The 20,628-nt window shown below is 42.2% G+C and overlaps 1 protein-coding gene across 5 annotated transcripts in view; it reads right to left on the reverse strand.

The window, feature by feature from the left end:
* Positions 1–20,181, reverse strand: part of RUNX1T1 (RUNX1 partner transcriptional co-repressor 1) — a 139,184-nt gene extending 119,003 nt beyond the window's left edge. For 2 of the 5 annotated variants that reach the window (XM_060115454.1, XM_060115453.1), the window contains exon 1: positions 19,648–20,181. In XM_060115454.1, coding sequence (XP_059971437.1) covers positions 19,648–19,675 — 28 coding nt within the window. In that variant the 5' untranslated portion in view covers positions 19,676–20,181. Of the gene's footprint in view, positions 1–9,727; positions 9,751–19,291; positions 19,315–19,432; positions 19,457–19,647 lie in introns of those variants that run through there. The other 3 variants (XM_060115456.1, XM_060115457.1, XM_060115460.1) reach the window with 3 other exon arrangements.
* Between the last annotated feature and the right edge of the window lie 447 nt (positions 20,182–20,628).

Consider the following 20,628-nt stretch of genomic DNA (forward strand, 5'->3'; position numbering starts at 1 on the left):
AACCACTACGATTATCCAACTGCAAATATTGTCTGGTTGCTGCTGCTTCTTATCAGCTGATATCTCTCTCTCCTCTTTCTTCCCTCTCTTTTCTCCCTCCCTCTCCCTGCCTCAGAAACTTGTAAAGCTATGATTTTTTTTGTACTCTAAACAGTAACTTTTCAAAGTACAGTGAGAAGTCTTGATAATTTTCCATTTTAACTTTAGTATAATTCCCACCTGCAGCCTGTGTGGCTGGCCCTGTCCATGGGGAAAAAATGGGGTGGTAGGATTTGAAGACTTCCAGGAGAGTGGTACTGAGCCCTGGAATAGAGAAGCCTGGGAGTCAGAAAATCTGGGTTCAGACCTCACCCCACAACCCATGCAGGGCGACGTTGGGCAAGTGAGGAAGCCTCTAGGAGTGATTTACAAATGAGCTCACTCCCAGGTGAGTATTAAGTAAGGCAACATGTGAACCTCACTCCACAAAGGCATCTACCGTGCCTCCTCCCCACACATATCTATCTGAAATTGTTCGGCCACTTGCACTGAGGAACTAAAGGCTGCCCTTCTGAAACCATCTCTTGGAATTGTCACCTGGAAGCAAAGACAGTAAGATGCTTCACCTACTTTGGCGTTCAGCCACAGAATCTTAGGGTGAGACAGACCTGTCATTCTATCCAGTGCCATTCCTAGTTTTAAGGCTGGTTCATCAAGCAACAGCTGGAATCCCACACAATATCAGAGAAAAGACAAGACTGGTGAGTAAAGAGGGAGTGGGAGAGGGGGCTGGAGAAGAGTGCTAGCAAGAAGTGTTCAGCCTGGGGTCTGCCCAGAAAACAGACATGACAACCAAAAGAGGGATGGGAGCCCCTGACACCTAAGGGATCACTTGGGGGCCTGGGAGAGGGAGAGCTGGGAGTCACAAAAATGGTCCTTGTTGGGGCCCTGATCCAAGGGACAGTTCCAGCTCATAAATATGTCCATGCATACAGTATTTTGCTTACAGTTTCAGGGATCTCATCCTTGACAAAAAGTACATTTGTGAGCCATAGGGAGAAAAACAAATAAAACAGGTTAAGATGTGCACTTATGAACATGCAAGTGACTTGACCACTTCAATTTACCCAGGGCTGCTGTACATGTGGGTGTTTTTTTGTTTGCTGAAACTTAAAGCTAAAATATGGTGGCAATAAATTGGATATTCTGTGATAACAGAACACAATAAAAAGGGATCAAGCGGGGAAAGGGACTGGGAAAGAAATGACATGCTCTTGAAACCAAAGATTTCATTTTGGTCTTAGCAATGAAATATTTGAGGACAGTATTAAGTAAATAACTTGAAATATTTGAGGACAGTATTAAGTAAATAACATGAGCTTTCACCAAATATTTAATAAAGCATCAAAAAGTACCCCAACTATTCCAGACTCCTACTTTCAAGGAGCTTACAAATCAGCAGAGAAGTCTGAATCACATGGATAGCAGCAAAATGCTAGATGTGATAAATTCTATCTTTGAAGAAGAGAGGTCATGAAAACTTGAATAGTTTCATTAGCAACTCAGGAGAGGACAAAGTGGCTTCCCTGCAGAAACAGCTCTCAATTAAGGCTGAGGTGAGAAAGGTCTAGCAAATCAGGGGCATTGTCTGACTTGAACATCTCTATATCCCCAGGCATTAAACAGGACTAGACTCTCCATTAAGAATTTGCTGAGTGAAAGTGACTGAAAAGGAACAGCCATAGAGAGGAGAAGATCCTACAGGGGGGCTTCCAGAAGAGAGCAGTGGACAGTTCAGAAGTGGTCAAGTCAGATGCCTAGCACAAGCAAGCCTTTCTGAAATGATATTGTGCTTTGTACATACCATCTCATGCATGACAACCTTATGGGTCATGCCATTATTATCCAGATGAGAATTATTTCCAGATGAAGAGTAGGAGATTCAACAAGTGGCAAAGCACTGGGGAGTTGGGTCTCTTCACCACGTCACTTGACTGCCTTCTAGCAGAGAAGAGAACATAATCACCTTCCCCAAGAAGGGCAGAATCCCAGAATGATTCATCCCAACCTGATGCTACCGTCTCTAACTTTGCAGTGAATGAAACAGGTACGAGATTTGCAAAAAGACCCAGAGGACCAACAGACGTGAAATAAAAATTCTCCTTCCAACCACCAATGCCTGAGCCCCACTTTCTTCCCATAAAGCAACTACTATTGTCAGATTCATATGCATAAGTAGAAGTTTATGCACTTTTTGTATACATGTAGCACACTATATACATTGCTCCCTGCTTTTTTCATTTCACAATATATCTCAGGAATGATTCCATATCAACATACATAAATCGGTCTCATCCTTTTAAAAACTATAGATTGGCTACAGAAGAAGGAAGTCTTAAAAAATCCAATTCTGAGAGATTTTTATCCACACATTCTGAATTTAAAGTTCAAAGAGTAAAAAGAAGTCCCAGTGTTTTCAAATTAAATGATACTAAACAAATCAAGGTGAAAGTCCCTGAAATAATATTATATTGGCGAACCATAGCCTAAAAGTCCTACATTTTGTTGTTGTTGTTTCTTCCAATAACTAAAATTCCTTAAATAAGGGAGACAATTAACAGCGAGTAATTTAGTAAGAATTGAATACTGCCCATTAACATATAAAAGGGATTTCTTTACTTTTCTAATATGAGGCCTCCATTTTAAAACAAAAAATTGTGATATCACACATGATAGTATTTTGTTTACAGTCTGATTGTAAAATACATAAAGACAAGTTTCTATTAATTTCAGTAATATTTTAATGCATTTTTTGTTCATTTAATTTAAAGTGTATTTGAAAAATGTCATTGTGTGAAAAAGTATTTGGTCTGCAGACAATGCTTGTGCTACTGAATGAATGAACGTAGGTTCAAAAGCCCCTTGAAACTCACTGCTCCCCACCCCTCAAGAGTACTGAGCCCAGAGTCTGGGACACACTGCTGTAGAAGAACAGCCTCTGCCCTCCCATCAACTCCTCCTTGACTCCTTATTCTCTGGTCCCTGCCTTCTCTCCTCTACATAATATTAGGATTGAAAGAAATTTTTATAAATTATTCCCTAAACAAAAGTCCCATGTTTGAAACATGTAAAACAGGCTGCTCTGGTGGAAAGTTAAGGGTCCAGACCCAGCCCTCCTGACCACTTTTTATTCTCCCACGTGGCCCAAAGTTACCAGCAAAATGAAAGGAAACTCAAAAAAACAGTTTGAAATCCATGCAAGGAGCCAAAGCATAGGAGGGAGCCAAGTCCCAGGGCAATCAATAATCAATCCTCCATGCAACCAGTACCCTTTAAGGAAAACCTATCAGGTAACAGCCCCATCAACATTTCCCAAAAATACCTGGATCATGAGAATCCCTGGAGCAGGGATACACAATTGGGTTCTGACGCTCCTTTCTGGAGGCTGTGATTCTATGAGTCCAGGAGGGGTAAGGAAGCTGCCCCTTAGACATTGAAGCAATGCCCAAATTCTGGCGAGCTATGTGCACTGGACATCTAATCTGAGCTGTCATCACTTCCTCCTCCCTAAATCCACTCGATATCCAAGTACTAATTATTTTTCCTTTGCAATGTCTCTGGCAGCTGCCTATTCCTTCTTGTCCCACAAACCCACTTCTGGCCATCCTTCTATAGTATCTAAACTAAACTACTGCGAAACAAGTTCCCTACCCGGCCTCAGTCTTCCCCCATTCCAATCCATCTGGCCCACCGCAATCAGACCAACTCTTCAGAAACACAACTTTAACTGGGTCCATGGTTTCCTGTTGCCTGGCACAATTTTTTTTTTTTTTTACTTTGGTCTTATTAAGATTTATTTTACCATGCATCCTTTGTTCAAAAGAAGTCCAACTAGAAAATCTAATATCTAAAGCAATTTGTTATAAAGAACAGAACTATTCTGTTTTCACAGTGCCGAGAGGATAAACGAAAGGGCCTGAACCCAATCTGGGCACACTCTATGCCACCTCCCAACCCTAAGGGGTCCCATAGGACACAGTTTTTTACACTTCTGGCTTACTCAGAAGATAAAGCTTAATCAAATGCCTTATGATATTTCTGTTTATTTCCCAATAATCACCCAAGGGTCCTTTTTGCTGTATCTGCATGTTAATTTACTCTCTCTCTACCCTCTACCCACCCCACCCCAGACAACTCGCTTCTCCCAAAACCTTTTCCAGTCTCCATTCCTGACTTATAACTGCCCACAACCCCATTACAATAATGTTGCCTTGATAAATCCTACCTGTCTTAAGACAAGCTGAAATTCCAACTCACTCCACCTCTAAAATCTCATTTACTATATTCAAGCCTCTTCATCTTTTGTAGCTATTTAATTTGTCCTGAGCAGGTTTATCATTCAATGGGAACTAAGCTTACTACCTGTTCTGTGCCTCCATCTAACACACTGCTTTACACATAGTAGGCACTCATTAAATATTTATTAATTTACTTCAGATTTACAACCAACAGCAAAAATCTTAATTTTCTTTCAAATATTCTAAAAGATTTCATTACCAAGGCTACCCAAAGAACATATGCCTTTCTTTTAAAATAGTCAAATTAGCTTTAATGGATTGCTCATTTTATTACTTTTCATTTATATTTTCCTCTGATATTTTATACCCGCTTTCTCTAGCCAACTCAAAGCTTGACTTGGACAAGTCAATGGAGACTGATCACATTTACTTTCCATTTAGACCTGAATATCAGGTCTAAATGCACCTACCTACCCTTATTTAAACAAAGGATTCAAATTCATTGTCCACATTTGTTTCCCATCAGAGGTAAAATGTGGATCTCATTTCTAAATAAATCTAGCTAAAGATGAGAATGAAAATGTGTGACAGGTAGGCAAAGGGGTTGGGCAATAAAGAATACTTGCCTGACACATGATAAAAGTTACAGAATCCTAACATCACTTAAAAAGAACACATTCACAGGAAAGGATTACTATGTCAGTCTGATAAACATCACAGTTCCAGTCCCAATATCATCTGCTGTTCTTCCCAGCTGTGTTTGCTTATCACTGTGTACATAACATATGCATAGATTCAGAAAATAAACTAGCAGTGTTTCATGACCTGTCTTACAGCTCACATATTCCTATATCTTGAGGTTAGGGGAGGGAGTATATAGTACATCTAGTTTTAATAAAATAGAGCAACCAGCTTCCTAAGACTTTGTATTTAAAGCACAACTTGCACCATGCTTACCATATTCACTGGGAGATGACTTCCCAATTTCTAATATTCCGCTTGCCAAACTGGATGTGCATTTGAAATGCTCTCAGCAATGCTGCTGTGGTAGCTCCCTGGCACAACCCTATGCCAGCCTTCGCAGGTACCATAATCTATCTACTTCAGCGTCACCAGGTGCACTCCCCACAAGGTCTAGTGGAAGGGGTGTCCCAAACCCTCTAACATCTTTCAGCTAGTTTTCTCTCCTGGTGATCCAATAGACCTGGCCACAGCTAGCTCATCACCACTCTGGCAATATTTCTTCTCCTATTATTAGGGGCCCCCTAGCTCTTGAGAGCTTATCTTTAGACAAACTGCCATTACATATCATGGTAATATTTTCTCTGTTATTTCTCTGATTCAATCCAGTCAAGTCAGGTACCAACTAAGAGTTCACTGCATACATACTTTTAAGACATTCATCTTTGTGGCAAAGAACTTCAATTTGGCCTCCCACCAAACTTCGAATGCCACTACAAAAACTTTCTATAACCTATGAAGCCACAGTGATTCCTGTGGTTTCCGTTTCTAGTGACACATGAAAGTAATGTAACTTGCATGTCCTTCCTAGTAAACAGTAGAAGTTTCTACTGCCATCCTGGGTGATGACAAAGGGCTTACCTTAATCAAATCAGAAGTATAAAAATGTAATAGTTCCCAAGTTCCAAAGAAATCCAGCCTGGGTTCATTATTAATAATTTCACAAATTAGGATTAAACTTTTAATAATGTCTATATTTTTTCAAAATGAAAGTACAAAAATCAAAGTGTTATTGGTAATAATTGGGCTCTTAACTACTTTTTAGAAGCAATAGCAGACTGTTCTTTAGACAACAGACAGTTTTCTGGTCTTTCTTACTTAACATCTGATTCTAGCCAAATGATAATGTGCCCCATTGGTTTAAATAAGCTATTACTTACCAGGTTCTCTCCAAAAATGGTTTAAAGAGGTCATTTTCTAAATTTCCAAGTGACTTAGGTCCAAACCTCGAGACTGTGGAAAGTCTGGTAAGCACAATCAATCACCACCATGCTTTAGCCTCTAGCCCCTCACTCCTGCCCCCAGGCACCAAGTTCACCTTGTCTAGCAACCCTGAGGGAAAAGCATAAAGGCTATTTTCTTTGAGCAAGACCTAAAATCTTTAGTTCCTTCTCACTGCATAAACAGATTCTTCCCTCCATCATTCACTTCTGAAAAAAGTACAGTAACAACTAAGATTTCTGACAATCATCCTAGATCCAGGACGGCTATGGAAAAATTGACTCACTATTCCCCATACCTCTTCTTCACAATGAAGAATAGTGGGGAGATAATGATGTTCCACACTGATTCTATTTCCCAATTATATGCAGATTAGTAGTGCCCCCAACTCAGAATTAAAAATATAAATGAGGATTTTTTCATTCTCCTAACCATGGGAAATTCCTGAAAGCCTACTCCTAATATCCTATATAGTCCTGTACGTAGGACAGTCGGGAAGCCTAATGATCAATGAGTCTATCATTTTGCTCCTGAAGAATGCACCTGAGGGCTGGAGTGCACCCCATGCCACCCAGCAAGTCAGTGACTGAACTGGAAAGGGAACTCCAGTTTTCCTATTAGGGGAATACACACACACTAGATCCTTCTTTTTATAATTGAATAGTTTACACCAGGGGTCCCCAACCCTGTTAGGAACCGGGCCACACACAGCAGGAGGTGAGGGGCGGGTGAGTGAGCAAAGCTTCCTCTGCCACTCCCCATCGCTCCCCCATTGCTCGCTTTACCGCCTGAACCTTTCCCCCCACCCGCACGCCCGGTCCATGGAAAGACTGTCTTCCACGAAACCAGTCCCTGGTGCCCAAAAAGGTTGGGGACCACTGCTTTACATTACATAATCAAACTCAAGATGGTACAGAATCCCTCTCCTCTTAGAAGTGACTAGGAAGTGGACCTAGCCAACTGGGAGATGCCGAGATCAAGATATAGAGTGACCAAACCGACTGGGATGGGACAAGCCTCAGGGACTAAGGACACTGGGCAGAAGAGCACTCTGGAGTGCTGAATGAGATCAACAGAGGGAACAGGCCTCAAGGCCTCAGTGTCGTGTAGGAAGGTGGTATTCTGATGGGAGAATAGAATTTAGTAATGGAAAAGCCTGGATTAGGAGGCACTGAGGGATACAGAGTGGCATGCATTTGGGCATATCCAAGGATATCTGCTGGCCAGTAGCCAACTGTGATTCCTAGGTTGGGGGCGAGGGCAAATGTAAAGAAAACAGTGGATGCATAGTTCATAACTGCTAAGGAACACGTTAAGCCAGATATTCAGAGAACATGGCTCTAATTATTAGAACTTGGGAACAAAGCAGGTAATTAATTTGGGGAACACCGGGAAACCACAGTTTTCTAAACTGGAGCAAAAGGTCAAACCAGAAGAACTACTAAAAGAGTGATGGGCTAGAGCTCTTTGAAATGAAGAAAGTGAAATTCTGGTTAATCATTTACTTAAAATCAGTGATGACGATGTACATGAAGGTTAATGCCAGGCTCACAGTAGGTCTCTAACATTTGTCCACTCCTCTACTTTCTCCCAAGTCCAACAACTAGGTGGCAGCCCTTGAATGCCCAGAGCACATTCATTAGTCTATGACCAAGGTGTTAAAAGATTGATGAATCTAGTCAATCACATTCCCTAAGGCACTTGGAGGTGTTGAGATCACTGGACAAACAATGGGAAAACTTTACATGTGTGCCCGCCACATTCAACAAGATCTATATCCTAGAGGCCCCATTCACCCAAATACTGATTTGCCTTAGGGACCTTGATCAATGTGAAGCCCACAAAAACAAACCCCTACTTCATGAGTTACATTATACAGGTAACCTCAATCAGAACTATCAAAGCAGAGGGATTTTAAGTAGGTCTCTTACAGTCACTGAAAATGTTAGTGGTTCTAAGCAAGATTGATGGTTTAAAACTTTTTCAAACAAGAGGGTCTCATACCTTAAACCTCAACCACGGGGCATTACTTTTGCAGTGGTTCTGATATCAAAGCCTGAACATCACTTGACAAAGTATGAACATTCTGAAAAGAATCACAAAAAGCTCTTCCCTGTTCAAGCCACATAAGGCACTGAGGCTTAAAGGTTGATTGTGGCTTCAGCACAAAAAACAACTCACTAGATCACATACCAAATGATGGGATTGTGTCTGTGAAATAAACTTTCTTCACTGATATGTGATCCAGTGTCATTTCTCCAAAGCGGCAAAGTGCTTGGTGCTATACCAGAGAATATACCCACCAAGGAATATACCCAGATCTCTGAAAGATATGCCACAATTTGGCTTCAAATTGGAAATTACATTCTTTATAAGCACTATTCTTTAGTTGGTTAAATACATGTAATCACAAGTACACACAATGTTGTTCTTCAAACTACCTCTTCTTTTGACTGGTGTTTCAGAAGAAACATTGCATTTGTTAATATCAAATATGCTAATGTGTCACAGTGTCTGTCTTCTCTTTTATCCACTCTGGAGATATTCTGAGCTTATCTCCGAAGAGTGTGTCTGGCAATTCAAGTGTGAAGCTACAAGCTACATAGTCTCTAATTGATCCAAAGCAGTGATCATGTCTCACCCTAGACAAATTACTATAGCCACAAGTCCACCGAACTGCAATTGTGGATGGAGTCAATATTGAACCTGATCCAAATTTCACCAGTCTTCCTTCTACTTTAATTCTCTATGTCCAGTTTTACATGGATAGCATTGCCATTCATTTTCTTTTTGTAGGAATGAAGTATTTTCTTTATTATGATTATTCATGTTAGAGTTCTCTTTTTAATACTGGATGATTATTTTTTTAAAACATGCCTTTCCTAGAAATATCACTAGTAAAATGCATCCAACTTTTCTCTAATGTGGTGCTTTCCCTGTCCATAAAACTTATTTGATTAGCAGTACTATAGAAGCTAAGGCTTTTGTACGCAGGCACTCAAGCATAATTTAATCATTTTATTTAAGCATGAAAAAAATTATTCTGAAAGCCCTGTTAGGTAAAATATCCCTGATTGGTTTAAACTTACATTTGCAGGTATATTAAGGGTGAAATAAATCACAGAATGCCCAGTATGCAATGGAATAGTGTTAACTTTGTTATAATAGTCAGCAGTAAGTTAAAAATTGTAGTATTAGAGAATGTAAGGAATAACTATCATTATAAATAACTGCATTTAAACAGATGATTTTAAAATAAATTTTGTTTTATGCGAAACCATTTTATATTACAAGGATTTTCACCCATGGAAACCCCTTTCATAGTCAAACGAGATGAGGTCCTAATTGCATAATACCATTTATCTGCTGAGGATAAAAGTGCCAACAAATGAAAATGCACATTAGGCAAGAGATCGTCAGAATAGAAAATTGTCTTTTTTATTTTTTTTTTATTTTTTTGTTTTTTTGTTTTTAAATAACCCACTCACATTAACGAAAGACTGCAGTAGCTTCCAAATTATAGGTTGTTATTTTTAGTGGAAGTAGTTCAATATTCATATTGGAGCAGATGTAGCAGTTTAACAAAACAGCTCTTCAATTCCTGCACAAATTGAAAACAGGAAAACTGATTGCATTTTCTCTTATCACTTTCCTTTTCTGAATTGACACTTTTGGCCTTCTGAAAATTTACACATGGCTTTCATCTCAACAGCACCTGCTGATCAAACAGAAACCTAACATTTTCATGAAAATGGTATAAAGAACTAGTTTTGTTCTAAACGCTGTAAAGGCATAAGTTGCCTACTAGATAGCAACAACTGCTGGGTATAAGGCATATTCATAATAGTTTTATATTTTCATTAAGCTTTAAAAAAATACATTAAGTTCCTTCTATTTTTTCCATGTTCACTTTTGTATGATTCAAATTTCTTTGACTCAATGTCTGCCTATTACTTAGTTTTATCATGCAGCGACTATGCAAAATGTGTAAAAGGGTAGCTTACACTAAGATACGGAATACTTAGTATTTTCTCTGCCACTGCTTGGAATACACATATTTATCTATACATATTGCTGTCTATCCAGGCACATGGGTGTAAAATACACACATCCCATTTTCTTATTCCACCCACAAAAAAAAGCAAACAAAGTCAGGCCCTATTTTTGAAGGGGTCTTACAAATTCTTCTATCAGATACAGGTTTAGCAGGTGCTTGAATGTTTGAGGATCCCCAACTGGGGAAAAATGGTTGTCACCTGAGCACAGGCCGGTAACGCTCTACCAACCACTCAGTGTAAATCCCTCTGGGAAGGTAAAGGTAAATCTTGAAAATGGGTATTCTTATATGTAAAATACAAGATTGATAGCTAAGTAGCTTCCCAGATTTTTAAATAAAAGTCTATCACATATTTATCTGTTACACCTAATTCTAAGTAAAATTAAAGATGTTCCTAAGACATGCTCTCTGTCAGTTTCCTAGCAAAAGGGCTCTACCCCTCTGAAGGATTCCAAGTGTCCATTCCTTTTCTGCCTGGGTGACAAGGTAACCTCAGGCAGAAATGACATACAGTAATATATGTACCACTCTGGCAAGTTGGCCTGTGAATTGCGGTGGTTCATCATGCTCACTGAGGCGGCAGCAAACCTGAAATGTCAGTATGTTCAGTCAATGGAAGTGAAATCACGGGACTCTATTGTCTTACCCAATCGATCTGCTGTTGTCAACAAGGAAACACGCCCCCCCCCCCCCGGCTTTAAACAAATTTTAATTAGGCTCTTAGTTGCTGGTTCATATTTACCTATGAAAACACTTATCTTGACTATGTGTAGGAAGCAAAACAATTGTTTTTCCCACTTTTATCCATTTTAACTACCTTCTAAAGTTAATACTATCATTTTTAAGTGCACTCATGAGTGTATTAAACATTTTTTTAATTAAACAGTTTTATTAGACACTTAAAAATTATTTTTCTTTTACACCAACTCCAAGGGGAAAAAAATCCCATGGTTCAAATCCAAAACACAAATCTACCTAACAACTTAATTTCTTTTTCCCTCTAGACCTAGTTGAAAGCATACTATAAAATCAACTAATTCCATATTAAAAGTAGGTTTCATTTGCTTTTCTCACTCATTCAAGTACCACCATTAGCATCAATTCACCACCCATTCAAAACATGTCACACAAAACCAAACACAAATGATCAATTCCAAAAGAAAAGCCTCTACCAGTTTTGCTCAGTTTATCAATCTTACAAATAAGGGGTACATGAAACTCCTGTTATATGGGGGATGGTGCGAAGAGGGGCAGGAGGTGGGGGTGAAAAGAAAATAAGGCATTTAAGCCATTCAAATCTGCCTAAATTCTACAGTCCTTCCCTGCACCAGAAGGGAGACAGTCTCACCTCACAATAAAAATAAAAATGAACTAATCAAGTTGTTAAGCAGCTTTTTCTCTCCCCTCTTCATCTAAAGGCTTCAGCATCCCGTCAATAAATAATCTATTGTTCCCCCTTTATCCAGTCTCTTTAAACCTATTCAGAATGGCAAAACTAAACCCAATTAAAGATAAGGCCCTCCGGTAATCTCACCTCCGTGAGTCCTGTCTGGATAGCAGAGGTGATGGGAGATAGCGGCCAGGCCAGGGCTGATGCCTCCTCCTCACCACACACAACAAAAGGCAGATTTCTCTTTCTCCCTCTGCTAATCTTTAAATGTAAATTCTCTCCGCCAGCTAAGAGGAGCGACAGATAACATGTTACATCTTCACTTCTCCTGGTCTTATCGACTTCTGAATCATTGGAAAGGGAGAGAGGAAAAGAGAAAGGCAGCCTCCCCACACCCCCCTCCCCCGTTCTTTCCCACCCCTCCTTCCTCCCTGCCCGCCTCCCCTCCCTGTTCACGGAGATTACCTTCTGGCAAAGGAGCGCAGGAGAGGCGGCCGCAGCCGAGGCGGCACCCAGACCGCGGCTTTGTATTCATTAAACACACATCGGAGCTTATCAGAAGTAAAAGGCTTGTCAGGATGGCACATTGTGTGTGAGTGAGTGTGTGAGCGCAGGAGGGAGAGGAGAGACGCCAACGTGCATCAGGGTGATTACAATATCAGCAGGGCCCAGATGGAGGCAGGAAAATAAACAGAGGGTGCGTGTGAGACGGAGCGGGAGAGGGAGGAAAAGTGGGAGAGACAGAAAGAGACACAAGCTGGAGGGAAGAAACGGAAAGGCAAGGAGGGGGCGGGGGCTCCGGCTCCAGAATGGGGATGGCAAGGAGGGCGAGGTACCCCAAGGCTGGCTGAGGGTGAGAGCCAGCGCTGGGGGAGGGTGGCCTGCATTCCCCAATCCGCCTCTACCCGGAGAGAACGGGAGGAATCCAGACTAGCGAACTGTATTTCCCTGCTCCAGGGCTAGACCGCCAACATTTTGCAGGTTCTGTCAAGGTCAAAGGGGGATCAAGAGCTCTCTTTCGGCGGAGCTTAACAATGAGACATTCACCATCTCACCTCCATCCAAATAGCCACAATTTGCAAAACAAACCTAGTGAGTCCTCACAGCGGTTACACAGCCTTCCAGACCAACCTCAAGTGGGAGTTCCCATCCCGTTCTTTGCTGACCCCAACGGTCCTAATTTCCAACCCCCTGCCCACACACACAAAGACCGACCCAGGCAGATACAAAATATCTCATTTCTCTGGGCTTTAAGTGTCCCAGCAGAAGACTTGTGTAGCAGCGTCACTGTGATAAGAAGGCGCACTTGTGATTGGTAGCTACAGGTGACTCTGAGACACCTGCTCCACCTCCAGAAATTGTGTTGGGGGAGGGGTTCCTCATGTGTACATCTGAGAGTCTATTTTGGAGGTGGGAATTTAAAACTGAGGCAATCAATCTCGGCTTGAGCTGCCTCACAGCTCTTCACCCACCCAGAGCCCAGGAATCAATCAGAGAACAAGCAGGAAGCTAGCGCTCCTCCATCAGCCCAGAGTTCATCTTCCACCCCATCAGGGTCTGGAGGGAGATACACCTGAGTGGTCTCATGGGAGCCCCTTTCCACTTTTAAATGCACCCGTCAGATAACATGAACATCTGATCAGATCCTTAATGGAGTGCAGATAATGCAGCAAAGAAGGTTATTTTATTGCGGGGAGAGGGAGTATTTGGTCATGTTGTATTTCAAGGCACTGAAGCTTGGTTAACAAGCTCTCACTGCAGTATGAAGAGTTCAGAATAAAGTAGCCAATAAAGTACACAATTGTTCATGGCATACATTGCAGCCCCAGCTGCAGTGAAACTTCAGGTTGTAAAATAGTTTATGCATGAGGTCTCAATATAAAGAGACAAAATAGTTGGGAGGAGGGGGAAATAAGGCGAGTAGAGAAAAACGCTGAGCAAGAGAACTAGCAGCAGCCTCTGAGAGGAGACAAATTTGAAGAAGCCCTTTAGAAAACGAGGAGAAGCATTGTTTAATCAAGCACTCCCCTCCAAATCACTCAGTCAAAAAAGTTTTATGTGTAGTGGATCCTCCTGCACACCACCCCCCAGCTCCCACCCCAAGAAAATAATTAAGGGAAATTGGATCGGTAAGGTAAAGTGAAAAAAGCTGAGCATTGGTGGGGGAAGAGCATATGTGAAAAATCTTGTCATGCGATGAATGTCAGATGAAAAGGGGTCTGCCACAATCCACCAGTAATCCAATAATGTGGAAAACCTCGTGGTATCACTGAGACGAGAACGAGGTAGTATTTCCCCATAAATCTTCAAAAAGTGAGCAGGTTCAATAGTTAGAGAAGCGTGCAAGGATAGGAAGTAAACCATTTGGCAGGGTATGTTACAAAATCGAGTGCACTCTAAATGGGTGAAAATCTGTCATTCTTACATGTTTTAAATTTAATAACAGATTTCTCTCATAAAGGGTCACCTTTCACTTTTCCTCTGTTACAAAAATTGCATTCAGAGTAACCAGACGCAACCACATATACCTTCCCCTTTATTACATCTTAGATCAATTTGGACACAAACTACCCACAAACGTTTATAAATCCAATGCAACTCTAGGAAGTAAAAAATACAACTTACAAATGCCAACTGATTTTTCCATTACATGCTCTCTGAAAAAATGCTATTTAAAAAACAAAGCCCTACTACTTTCAAACCCAGAAGAGGCTTACATTTTTTTCTTTAAAAAGCATCCAGATACTGAAGGCATGAAGAAAACTGCACCAAAGCTTATCTGCCAATGTTCTTATTTTGTAAAGGTACAGTATTTCTATTACTACCTTGTTTGTTCGCTGACTTTTGGCTCACGGTTACAGAAAAGATCAACCAATTCTCAAATGGGAAGAATCCATGACTCTCTTCCAAAGCAAACACTTTGCTGCAAAGCTTTCAATTAAAAAAAAGGGGGGGGGGCAATATAATAAGAAGTATAATCACAGAATAAGTGTACAACAGAAAGTGGTTTCTATAATCACAGCTGTCTTAAAGGCCAGGCTGGAGACTAGAAATCTTAATTTCAACTAGTTCTTTTCTTAATAATAGGTTACCTTCCTATAGGAGCAAGAAGGCCCATCTGCCTCAGGCAGATAAGTTTCGAAGCATTAATTCAGATAAAAATCTAGCATTTTCTTTCTTTCTTTGAGTATGTGAATTCTAGTGTGCTATAATGTGAGAATTCCAACATATGACCATTATGGCATAATATCTCATTGCTCAGCTTGTCATTATTTCATTTGTAATTCTTATGTTAATTATGTTCATAATTACTATAAACAGATGTGGTAGACATTCATGTGACCTTTTATTGCAGAATGCATTCCTCACTCATTTTGCTATAATTTCTCATGTATGTGAAACTGAAATGCAAAAAAAAAAGCTTTCTAATTTTCTAATGCTTTATATGCATAAGTTAAAACAAAACCTACCTTCTACCTCATCTGCATTTCAAAATATTAGAATATTCTAAACATTTAAGCTGCTTTGTAGAACATTTTAAAATTGCACACTGAACCTCACTGCTGCTCACTAAATTGTAGCTATGGATGCCAAACAAAGGCTACCATCCGTGTCTAAGTTGTTTGTCTTTTTTTTTTTTAATATCACAGGTTAATGCAGCAGAATTGTGCTTCAAAACCAAGTGCCTAACAGCTACATAGCAATTTATTCACTCATAACTCAACCATCACCCTCTTTACATAAAACACATTTACAATAAAATCAGTATGGATTTCATTAGCTGTAAACCTCCTCGAATTTCATTTCTTTGGCCCTAATCTATAATTAGTGTGGACAGACAGGTGCAAACCCTTCTCTTCTACAGATGGCTACTGGAAATGGTGCAAAGTAGCTCCTTCTGTTTAAACAACACAGATAACCTGCTCTGTCTTATCACTTACAATTACCTCCATTAAACTGAACTAATGTTTGCTTTAATAAAATGTTCACTGTTCTTTAAACATTATTTAGGAACTCTTATATCAATGGCTGTAAAAAAGTGAAGTTGGAAGGTGTCTCTTTAGATAATAATAAATAACTTATTCTGGATGAAATGTTCTCACTTGATGGATAATATTCTGGGGTTCACAAAGGTGTTTTAGTTGACTTAACATGTGTCAGTTATTTTGCATAAATAGGGTCAAATATGGTATTTTTAAAAGGCATCTGGGTGACAAACAATTTAACAAGAAATTCAGAAGTATGAAATGTTTAATTTCTTTCTTAAAGATTTTAACTTATTATTGAAGTATATAATTCCTAAAATCCTGGATTGTTTTCAAAGGGTATTTATGTTAACCTAATTTTATGTATTTGTTTAACTTCTGATGGATTCTGAAAGTTGTATGAATTCATCATTTTAAGGCACATTTTAAAAATTAACCATGCATGCAAGTGCACTCTATAAGCACATGGTTAAAAATACCACCATTTCATAATAAATAGCTTCTATTCTATAAAGCAGAGATCAGTTCTCCCTGCTTCTGCTATCAATAAAGTCTGTGGATCACTAGATGATGAATAAGGTGTCCATAAAACAAAGAACTTTTAAATGCCCAAACGTCAACAAATAAATACCTTTTCCCACTGAACTTACATAACTTACAGTAATAGACTCCAGTAAAATGCAACTGACTTTTTTTCACATGCAAATCCTGCAGGTGCCAATTTTTCAGACTGCTTTGCTATGAAGGGCTATGCTGCCTGCATAAAACCTCAGTGAAGAAGGGTTTGCATTCAGTGCCTGTCAGCTGATGTTCATATCAAAGAAGTGAGAAACAGGATTTGACAGTGAAGAATGTCCCAACCTGACAACCACTGACCAGCATTGCTATTGGAAGCATTTCTTTCTCGTGATCCCTTTTCAATGTTGGGGAAAAAAAGAAAAGAAAAAAGTGGGTTTTTTTTTTTCTTTTTTGGCTAAGCTTCTATTTTACAATAAAATAAATAATAATGGCACCTTACATTTGTGTACTTCTTTGCAATTTATGAAGTGTTCTTTTATCTGCAAATATTTATACTAACACCCTGGATGGGAAAGCTCATCATTAAATACTAGCATCAAGAGCAATATCTTACTTTTCTTCAGAAAGGGAAAATCATAAAAATATTAAAAAGCTACAGTCCTGGAGCTGCAACACATACTGTCCTAGTATTTCCAGCAACTTGCAGTTTAATAGTGCAGTTTCATTGTACTACAAGTAAAATGTGTCTTATTAGGAAAGTCCTTTACGGATCATTTTAAAATCAAATTATTAGCAGGTATTAGCGGGTCACAGAGACTAAGGCTACAAAGGAAAATATCATTTCAAAGATTTCTGGTCTGCTTTGAGTTCTCTAAACATTAAAGAAAAAATAGACCGTTTTCTCCACATCTTTTATTAGGTCTGAACTGGACACTGGAGAAACCACATACTCTCCCATTCAGTATTTAGCTTTTCAAATAAAATGAGTGCTGTCTAAATGGTTTACAAAAAATTATTAATGCTTAAACAAAGTCTTTTAATATAAAGTTCTTCTCTTAGTATAATCTTAGATAAAGTCAGCTTTTCTGTACCCAGAATGAGCCTGATTCCTTGATTATTTGGTTGAAATTTTTTCTTTTGAAAGAATAAGCCAAAGAAATATCAAATGCTAAATACAGTACAAGTAAAACAATGTTAGACTTCAACTTCCTCAACATAACTTCCCAGCTGCAAAATATGCCTAGGTCAAACTAAGATTCCCTGATTAATACTGGGTGAGACCATCAGATGTCCCTTTAAAAACAACAATCAATAAAAAGAAAGAAAAGAAAAAGAAATCAGACTGCCCTATATATGCTACCTGAAAACCCATACAATGTTAAAACTAGAATTGACATTAAGGATAAACAAGGGAAAAAGATCCAGAGAATTATGAAATAGCTTCTCTTTGTACACATCACATCTGACATAACCACCCAGGTTTGGGCGAGGATGGTTTAAGAAACAATTGTGTTTGTTGATCTTTTCTGAGGAACTGTGTGACAGGAGAAACTGGGCACAACAGAATACTCACTGGTCAAGGCAAAAGGCTGCAATAAACTAAAAGAAGCCCCCCCGCCGACACTAACAAACCGTTTATCACAGAGAAGCTAGTCAATTTGTATTCTAGTGAGTGTGGACTCACTGGGCACAGACCCAGTTTCACTCCTGTTCTATGCAAAGGGAGGGGTATGATAATAAAAGCTACTGAGTGCACTTAAAAGTGGTACAGATGTTTAAAAGGAGACTAGAAGGGGGAAAAAACCCTGTAAAACAGATTTCAGTTCACCCAGAAGGTAGAAAGGAAACGCTTTGGTCAGCAACCCAACCTTTACCAGGGGATAAATCAATTTGCAGCAGCTGTGGACAGCCATTTATATAAAGGCCCTGGGCAGATTAATTAAGGGAAGCGAAGTTAAAAATTCGAAGGGGCCCAGAGTTACATTAAGCACATGAAGTTGGTTTGGAGTAGCCTCCCCAGCTCTCCTAATCTTCACTCCCACGCCCTGGCCTCTGTGACTGGTCTTCAGGAGCTCCTCCACGGGGAATACTAGCTGTTCCTTAAAGCGACACTCTGTAGCCAGGCTGGGGCACGTTGGGATTTGAGGTGCCCAACCTTGTATAATAAGCTATGCTCAAAAGATTTCTCCACTACGCTTTACAAGGAATAAGGAAACCCAGGGCTGCATGGCTCCCCAGCCAAATCCTCCAATCTTGAAAAGCGCGCGGTGGGGGGGGGGGGGGCGGTTAAGGGAGGACTGGGGCTATTTTTAGTAACAGTCTTGGTTCACATCCTACTTCCCGGAATCTGTCCTCAAACTTTTCCAAGGATTGACTGCCCTTACCCCACCCCACCCGCCAAAAAAGTTTCAAAACACGGATTTAAGCGCCTTGTACCAACCTAACCGTCTTTGCTTAAGGTGTCCTGGCCAGCTCAAGGTCCGCCCAGGGAGAGGGGTCTGGGTGCGCCGACCAACCCAGTCCTTTCAGGCTCCCAAAGAGAGCGGTGGGGCCCGTAAAACGAAATTAATTCCCCGGACGCGGCTCCCCGTCTGGTCTGGGCTCCGCCAAGCGGGAGCTGCAGAGCACAAGGCTCCGCTCCCCGCTCCGGAGACGCGAGCCGAATCGGGGATGCAACTGGAACACCCAGAGGACTTGGGCAGCAGGGCCCCGGGCGCGCGGAGGTCTGGGCAGGAGCGACGCTGCCCACCGGCCCCCGGCGGCAAAGCCCCAAACCCATCGCGGGCGAGAGATTCCGGTCGGGAGACGCCGACAAGAGCTCGCGGGGCCGCGGCCTGTCCTCCACGGGCTTCCCACTCGAGTAGCCCGAATGCCCGGGAAGAACAGGGAAAGTTTGCAGGTGGGCGCAAAGCGCTTGGGTGTCGCTCAGAGGACCCCGACCCCAGTCGCAGCCGGGTCTCAAAGTTAAGATTCCTTCTCTCCTGCTCCCAGAGCTAAGTTTTCCACCATCGAAACAAGCCTTTCCTTTCCAGTTAAAAAAAAAAAAAAAAAAAAAAAAAAAAAAACACGATGAGGGTTTAGGGCCACCTGCCAAACGCACCGTAGGTACCTTGACCGGTTGTTTGGTCGGGGGGAAAACACGCATGATCTTCCTGCTCATATATCGTAATCATGGAGAGGAAAGAAAACTGTTGTAAACAGTGAGGGGAATCTAAGAGTAAAAACTGCATCCTTGGCTGACCCGTGAAGTTCAGTGTCAACGCAGCTTGGAGTCACTCGCGACGTCCCTCTTTGCCCTGGTGCGTAGTTCTGCCCTAGTTCAGCGACAAGTACAGCCTGGAGCCTCTCGGCCGAATAATCCAAATGAAGATGACGGTCATCAGAATAATAATTAATAGCAACAGCCAGAGGCCCGTCCCCGCCGCCCGCCCGCCCAACCCTCCCGCGGGCACTTACACTGCACAGGGCCGGAGAGTCCCACCATCCGCAACCGGCTCCGAGCTGCAAATAAAACTTCCCGTCGTCTCGGCAGGCCCGCGGGGCGAGGGGGCGAGGGCACGGCGCCTCTTCCCTCGCAAGGCCAGAGTGTCCTGGACCACTCGCCCACGCGCGCTCGCCACGAGGCCTCGGAGTCGCGCCGCGGCGCGCCTGCGGCCGCTCGGCGCTACACACAGCGAGCTGCGGTGCGAGGAGCCCGGGCTCGGGAACGCCAGCCAGACGCAGCCTCCACGCAGAGCCCAAGACTTGCGGAGCACCGCTCCCCCCGCCTCCCTCCCTCCGCTTTTCTGTTGTTGCTGCTGTGGCAGACAAATGTGATGTAGGGCGCAGGGAACTGCCACTGTCACAGGCGGCGTCTGCGTCTGCCTCGCCCGCCCTCGCTCACTCTCGAAGAAGGCGACGCATTTATCTGCAGGGCGGCCGAGCGTCCGCCGGGGAGCAGGAGCGCCGCGCGCTGTGCGGCTAGAGCGCCCGCACCAGGCCTGCTCCGGCGCGCGCTCGCGCCCGGGGCGCCGCGGCCGCTCGGGAGGGAGGCGGAGGCGCGGCCGCTACCAGGTGCAGGGAGGAGGGCCCGCGGCGGGGCAGGGGGGAGGTGGAGGTGGGAGACATCTGTGTCGTGCAGGGGTCACGGAGGTCAAGTATATGTTAACAATGGGCAGGCCCGGCTCGCTAGGGCGCGCGAGCGGGCGGCCTCCCTCCCGGCCTCGCCCTCTCCCTTGCAGGCTGGACGTGGGGCTGGCTCCCTAATGATGCTTTCCCGGGCCGCTTGCTCTCCAGCGGCCCGAGTGCCCTGCAGTAACCCAAGACGACCACTTTCCCCGGCCATCTGGAGCGCTCCTGGCTGCCCTGCCTGTGTCTCATCACTGGCTGGAGAGACAGCTCTGCTAGAAATCAAGCCACTCTCAGATCTCCACTCTAATCCCCTTCTGTTAGCTGATT

This window comes from Mesoplodon densirostris, chromosome 13 (assembly GCF_025265405.1).
Source record: "Mesoplodon densirostris isolate mMesDen1 chromosome 13, mMesDen1 primary haplotype, whole genome shotgun sequence".
Classification (NCBI taxonomy): domain Eukaryota; kingdom Metazoa; phylum Chordata; class Mammalia; order Artiodactyla; family Ziphiidae; genus Mesoplodon; species Mesoplodon densirostris.